Source organism: Micrasema longulum, unplaced genomic scaffold (assembly GCF_059751315.1).
Source record: "Micrasema longulum isolate JH-2025_06_02 unplaced genomic scaffold, ASM5975131v1 h1tg002938l, whole genome shotgun sequence".
In the NCBI taxonomy this organism is placed as follows: domain Eukaryota; kingdom Metazoa; phylum Arthropoda; class Insecta; order Trichoptera; family Brachycentridae; genus Micrasema; species Micrasema longulum.
The window spans coordinates 47,735-54,992 of record NW_028280055.1 but is presented as its reverse complement, the minus strand read 5'-3'; the positions used below and the strand labels follow the sequence as shown (position 1 = coordinate 54,992).

At 32.3% G+C, this 7,258-nt stretch overlaps 1 protein-coding gene across 1 annotated transcript; it reads right to left on the bottom strand.

Moving 5' to 3' along the window:
- Positions 1–925: 925 nt before the first annotated feature.
- On the bottom strand, positions 926–5,517 carry LOC148271316 (EF-hand domain-containing protein 1-like; the record flags this gene model as incomplete). The annotated part of the gene is made up of 7 exons (XM_088241536.1): positions 5,358–5,517; positions 4,601–4,846; positions 3,443–3,659; positions 2,624–2,779; positions 1,542–1,705; positions 1,096–1,192; positions 926–1,013 (listed from the first exon to the last, which is right to left on the bottom strand). Coding segments are annotated over exons 2-7 (910 nt in total), but the record flags the coding sequence as incomplete, so codon positions are not given.
- Positions 5,518–7,258: the final 1,741 nt, after the last annotated feature.

The window sequence follows — 7,258 nt, the reverse complement described above, 5'->3', positions numbered from 1 at the left end:
TGTCAACGGATCAATCGCAGAACTGACCGATAATAAGCGGAAGAGAACCTCTGACGTCGGAGACGTTTGGAGTAATTTCAGAAATACAAAACTTAAAAAAATCATAGGGCTAAATAATATGATACATATTTTTTTTTTTTTTTAATTTTGGCTTAAGTCTACTATCAAATAAAAAATACAGTTAACTTCCTCATTCTCTACATTTTTGTTGAATTTAAAATTGTTCAAAAAAATCAATACAGTGAGTAGAAACGCTAATTACATATATTATATTATATTATAATTGCACTTTTGTGAATCAAGTATACACGTTTTTAAAAAAAAAACATGTTTCTCAAATATAATCTCATAGTCACAAAATATCCATTTATTAAACTAAATCTATAAAGATAAATTTTGTGTACTTATATATATTTTTAACAATAGGTACCGTGCATTTGAATGTTTAATAGCCTGCACTAATGGTTTTCATTTATTTCATTTCATTTATTTTTGCACCACTACAGGCCAGTAGGCCCAATTACAGTGGTGAATTACATCACAGAACACCCAGGCTTGAGAAAAATTCATTTTGATTTTTGTGTTCTCACCGGGAATCGAACCCGGAACCTTCCGAGCGTGAGTCAAGCGTCTTGACCACTACACCACGGAGGCCGCCGGTTAGTGCCTGCCAGTGAACAAAGTAAATATACAATTATTATTTGTGTTATTTTAGGTTTGAATATTTTATTTAAAAAAAATCTGAAATGCATACATAAACAAAGGCTATTAGATTTGAATGCATACTCAACTAAGAATCATTCTAATACATTTGATTAGAACGGTAAGTTGTGAGTTGTAGGTCAGAAGTAATATCTTGACAGTTATAGAAGGTATGATCTTTCTTCATATTATAATATAATATATTTAGAGTACGAAACATTACCAGTCCTGTCTTTCCAATTTCTCGGAACTCGCATTTTTCTCAACAGAGTAGAAACTGGGTCTCTTCCATCATTTTCAGAATGACACTCCTAAAAGATTTCATACATTCATATGCTTTTTAAATAAAAATCTTCTAAATCCAGCAAGGAGAAAACAAAATAAAATATTCACCTTTACTGAAATCGTATCATCCACTAAATAATAAAAAACTTCACACTCCCTTAACTCTCCGAATTGCGTGGCCCGATCATCCCACAGAGAATGAAACCTAAAAAAGAGAGATCAAGCTTCATTTTCATTCATATAATTTTATAATATTAAGGCTCAATCTGTACAACAGAGTTTGTCAAACATTCATTAAAAAATTAGCGTGTTTTAATGTATAAAGTTAATACACTATGTTACCCAAAAAATTCATTATGATTTGTTTTTTTTTCTCTCCAAAAGGTTAGAAGGCCCCCAATTACACTGGTGCAAAGAACATTCAAATCTCAGAAAAATCACATTCCATTTGTGAGTTCTGAATCTTCCGTGTGAGTTAAGTGGCTTTAACCATTATTACACTACGGGGGCCACCAATTATTATTTTATTTGGTAAAAATATAATCGATACTAACTTGAGAACTTTGCCATCATACTGAAGAAACCTTTTAAGAGTGTCTTTCTTTTTGGGAACTTTTTTTGGGACATGGAGTTTACGAAACTGTTGCGTAACTGTATAGGGATCTTCGGGCATTTCTTCTTCATCGGCTAATTCAATACCTTGGGATGCCAAAAATTCCTAAAAGTATAATTTAATGCTGAGTCATATGCGAGACTATTTAGTCTCAAGAGAAATATTTATTCAACAGTATAGTGGCGCCTCTAAATCATTTTCCACTTTCATTAGGCTCATGCCCATTATAAGAGAAGTGAACCAACTGACAAAATAGTGAAATACTTGTATTCAAAGTTTTAACTCCATGAGCTTTTTGCCTATTTTTTTTACTTATGATTTTATTAACACATGGTGATTTGTAAATAAAGAACCAAGAACAAAAGGTTTTTGGATTATACTGGTTACAGAAATGTAATGGAAGCAATGAGTTTACTTCACGTTTAAAATATCAGTTAGTTCAATAAACTGAAGTGTCACCTGCAATGGGGTCAAATTATAACGAGATAGTCGTCTTACAATGATCGACTAAGAGAATACCAGGATGCCCTGGAATAAGCATTGACCAGACGGCGTTGTTAAATGTGACTTTGAAAGGTTTAAGATAGTGCCTGTTGATGTAGCCAATGAGATGGTGTATTTGGCCAACGTTTTGAGGCTGGAGGTGGATACAATGATATTGATGAGATTGTAGAAGCGCACAGCCAAGAACTGACCACTGTCTTCAGTTTTTATTCAGATTCAGCTTATTAGCTGCTTAGAAGCTGTAAAGAAGAGTTCGTCATGAGAGGAGTTAACGGTAGAGCTAACACCTTCTGGTGCAATAGATATGCTGAAAGCATGGGAAACTGTTGCATCAGTTGTTGAGAAATAAGCCAATATAATACCTCAAGGGTGCTTTACGCAGTGATTCTATAGATAAATAAATTTAATTGAAGTTTTAAAATTTGTAATTTAATTCTTTTTTTTAAATATATTATCTGTTATTCATTAGCTCTTACAGCAGCGATACAATGTACATAAGTATTGTGCATTTTTACAAACCTTTGTGAAGTCATCACAGTTGACAAGATGAAACACTTTCCCAAATATTGGTATATCTATACCGACATTTAGGTCTCTCCAGTGCCAGTACTCCCCAAATTCATTTTTTGGCAATTTATCTCTTTTGACTAGTTTACCATTCCACATTCCTGAATTCTGAAAGATTAGATGCATATTTTATTATTTTTTTTTTTACTAAAGGTAAATATGATTTTTAATAAAAGCTGAGCAAAATAGGATATAAGGAACTGTCAGGGATCAGCCAACTACAGATTATATGTATACCTACCCAAGAACTACATATTATTTAATTTTAAAAAAAAAGAAATGGTGTTTTATGGCAATCAGAGATATGCGAATAAAAAAAGATGGATATTTTTCATACAAAGAACATAAGATAAAATGCAGTTTTCAAATTTAATTTTAAATAATAGTTGCCCTAAATTTAAAATAAAACAAATGAAAAACAATGTTAGAAAATCTAAAATGTTAGTAAGAGTAGTTTTTTCTTCAAAGTTTATTTAAATTATTGACTTGTAAATATATGGTTTTGTGTCAGGTCAAAGCCACGATTCTGGAAAAGCGATTTCACTATATTGAATGTGTTAATGAAAACATGTTGATTGACAATATTTAAAATATACATATTTTGGTAAAAGAATTTAAGTCAATAGACATTTGTAGTTGAATGTATATGAGACCTGCGTAATCGGTTTAAAACACATTTGAAATATTGAAACTGATTTTTCCAGAATATTAGTTTAATGCCTTTGTCCTAAACAGGGTCAATATATAATAATGTGTACATGAACAAATCACCTCAATGGCAGGCTCAGCAACAGCAATGGTATCATTTTCAAGATAATAAATCAACACAATGGGTCTTATTCTGTAGTGCTCTAGGGGAGATTCTGATATGGACTGTCTCAGAAAACCTCGGAAACTTAGTTTCTTCTTGTCATAGTGAACCCAGTTAGGTAAAGTTACTGGAAATTCTAGGGGCTTAACTCGGCCATATGTTAATGACGGGTCATAGCTAGAAAACAATACTTCAAGGGTGTAAAAACTAATTTGAAGTCAATTGATTAAAAACAAAATTAATGATTCACATGTTTTACATTCTTCATACATTGTACTATAAAATTCACCTCTAAATGTACTAAGAGATATTCCTGGGCTTGGTATATTCCTTATGCATATGCATGTATGTTTGAATAAACAAACCATCATACCGTTTCCCGTAAGGGTAGGTAGAGATAATAGAATGCCACTTCAATATATCCTTGCATACAGACCTCGCTTTCTCTAAATTCGTACATCTTCACACGATGATAATTCTGACTTTTGATTTTTTCATCTTTAAGTAATTATTGAATTTTGGCATGCCGTTCCTCGTTTTCTCCATCCATCAATATTTGCATCGTAAATCCTCTTAGTCATTCTTTCACAATCCATTCGTTCTACATCTCCAAACCAAAGCACCACTCTTTTCTCGATTTTGTCGATAATGCCAGATACAGAACTCGAAAATATCAAATACAAATAGTGCACCCATCGTTTATAATTTTAATATACATTCGCCTGAGAAATCGCATTTTGGCAGCATTTAGCCTACTTTCATCCATGTTTTTCCAATTCTATTTCACTCTACGAAACTGCTTATTTTACCTCCTGCAACAAAGATTTATTTGCCAAGGTCGATTTACGCTCACTCGCCCTGTTCCTGGCACTCACCCTCCTTTCACTATCTTTCTCAGTCTTCTTTACAAATTCTTCTACCTGATTCAGGATATCTCCGTTAGCAATTTCACATTTAGTCATCCTTTCATCTCTTTCAAAATCCATCACATTCATCAGCAAATCGCTCTTTTTTGATGTTTGCTCAAGGGGCTAACCTGGCATATTATAACAGTTGTAACTGCCGAATGTTTTCCAAATATATCTTGTATTCTTCAGATTTATATAGCAAAATATTACCTTGCCATGTCTGTAACATCCAAATATCTGGAACCATCAGCGTCCATAGGAAAACCACCAACCCCTCTTGTGTCGAGAACAGGCATAGGAAATCCATTTACAATATTGAACTTCCGTGGAACACCAAACTTTGTTCTTGTAGGATCGGGAAATGTGTATCCCGGCAACTTTGGCAAACTCCACGACATTTTGTAAAATATTCAGTGATTAATGTAGTTTTTTCTAACCAGGAGAATCTAAAAAGGGCTATTAATAGGGATCAAAAAAAAATTGTAGTCGGCAGTATTTCATAGCATTAATTTAAAATTGTAAAAAAAAAAACTTATATTTTCCTATTAAAGCATTTTCTGATCACACCGGATGGTATATTTCTGTGTAACAATGTCTGATCATGATGAAAGTCCATTAAAGAATAAAGACACGGGAAGCAACTACCCACAAATTGAAGTGCCATTTTTTTCGCATTTGTAACTTGTCTATTTAATTATATGTCATTGATTTCAAAACTTACTGGATGTATGTACTATTTTTTATATTTTATATTTTTATACAACAACTGTTGTTTTTCCTAAATAAAATAAAAAATAATAAAAAAACCATATTTTGTCAGTTACCATGGTTTACACCTGAGCATAATATGTCAACGCCCGAGCACCTTGCATTTTTCAAACGGATTTAATATCTATACACAAAACTTACTGTTTATCAAATAGAATACTAGGCTATAAAACTGTATTTGGCAATTTGGAATACTTACATTAGCTTCACAGTCCTTCAGAAAAACAATGATCAATAATAGACAACTGACAACCAAGTCAAATAACATCAAAATTGTTGCTGGGCAACATTGCTAATCAAATCAATATACACAAATAAACAAACAGAACATAAAGACAAAGTACTTTCACTTGTTATGTACCTACATAAAATAATAGGATCATAGAGTTTCAACATCCGCTCTGGACGAATTTTTTATAAAGATATGTATACATTTATTAATGTTTCCAAAACTGTATAAAATAATACGACCTTGAGTCACAAATCACTCATCAGTGGCAGTATTGGTACTAAGTTAGGCTGCAATACATTTTATACTCCAATACTGCTAAACTTTAATAATCAATGTCGATTACCTACAGTAGGTTACCAATTTTTTTTTAAAAGCGGCAATAAGAATGGGTACGTCTATTTGAGTTTTGATAAAATTAAGGAGTTATTCATTACTAGGTACAACACTAAATACCAAAATATGCGGTAGTGAATAGGGGAACTAGCGACCAACATAAGAGTAGATACTATTATTATTGGTTATTTATTTATTTATTTTGTTCATTAACGCCCAAAAGGCATTTACAAAAAAAAAAATGAATTACATGCTAACATACTAAATAATAAACAGAATATACAGAAAAAATATGTGAAATTAGTTAGAAAGAATATGATAAAAAGTTTTACAAAGTAAAAAAAAAAACAATAATAACAAAGGTAGGCAGCCTGTGCTAGCGCGCCTATATCTCGTGTACTGCTTTTTGTATGTGTTCTTCTTCCTTTAAAAAAGCATCCAAACGGTTTTTTAACTTGTTGACCGAAATGAAATGGACAACTAGGCTTGGCAATTGATTCCAGTCTGAAACCAACCTGCTGGAAAGGAAGTTTTTTCTAGGAATGGAGGAGGAATTAGGGACGATAGAACTTCCAGTTATGACCCCGTATTGGGATTTAATTGATGCATAGTAATTATTTAGTATCTTATAAGTTTCTATCAAGTACCCTCTTTTTCAATGATGTAAGTCCTAGTGCTTATGATGATAAAATACTCCACTCGCTGCTTTATTTTTCTTACGTCACCTACGAGGCACCATAAAAATCAGACTCACTAAGGACTTATTGTTTGAACGAATTATGGTCAAAACATTCCCCCAAAGTCAAAACTCACTAACACTGAAGTCCGGCGAGTATGTTTCCTTTTAACGTTTGAGGCTCAATTACTTAGCGCCTAACTTATTTTACTATTTTTTTTATTTTATCAACAAATATGGCAAAAATACCTTTAAAAAAATTATAATATAAACATATTTGGTTTATTTAACCCATACAATACTTTTTACCCAAGATAATGTACTTCAAATTCAACCTTATGTACACAAAAATAAGGACGTTTTTTGCTCGCAGCATGTGTTGTCAAGGAGGGCGACTAAATCAATAGACTGAAGATGTTGTGTGCATTGCCCATCCGTTGCAAAAAATTGTATTGTGAACAAGCGAACAGGGTCGTTCTAATGTTGATATATTTTTATACTAAAACTTTTATTCGATTTTTTAATATGACTTTTAAGTAAGGCGGACCCTCGCTTGACTCACCTGTAAAATTGTCACTGCGCTCCGTTTTGTTGAAATATCAAAATAAATATACGAAGTACAGTGTATCGCCACCCTCAATAACATATAGTTAAATTTGTAGACACGTTAATTTATGAAATGACACATTAGTTAAAACTAGTTGGGAAACGATTCATTTTTATGTTAAGAAATTTTGCAATGAACTGAAATTGGAATTAAGCATTATTGAATAGTGAAGGTGAGAAGAAAAAATGGGGAATATAACTTGTAACAGAGTAAACTGGCAATGTATTCATCACTTAGTTGATTTCTTACTCT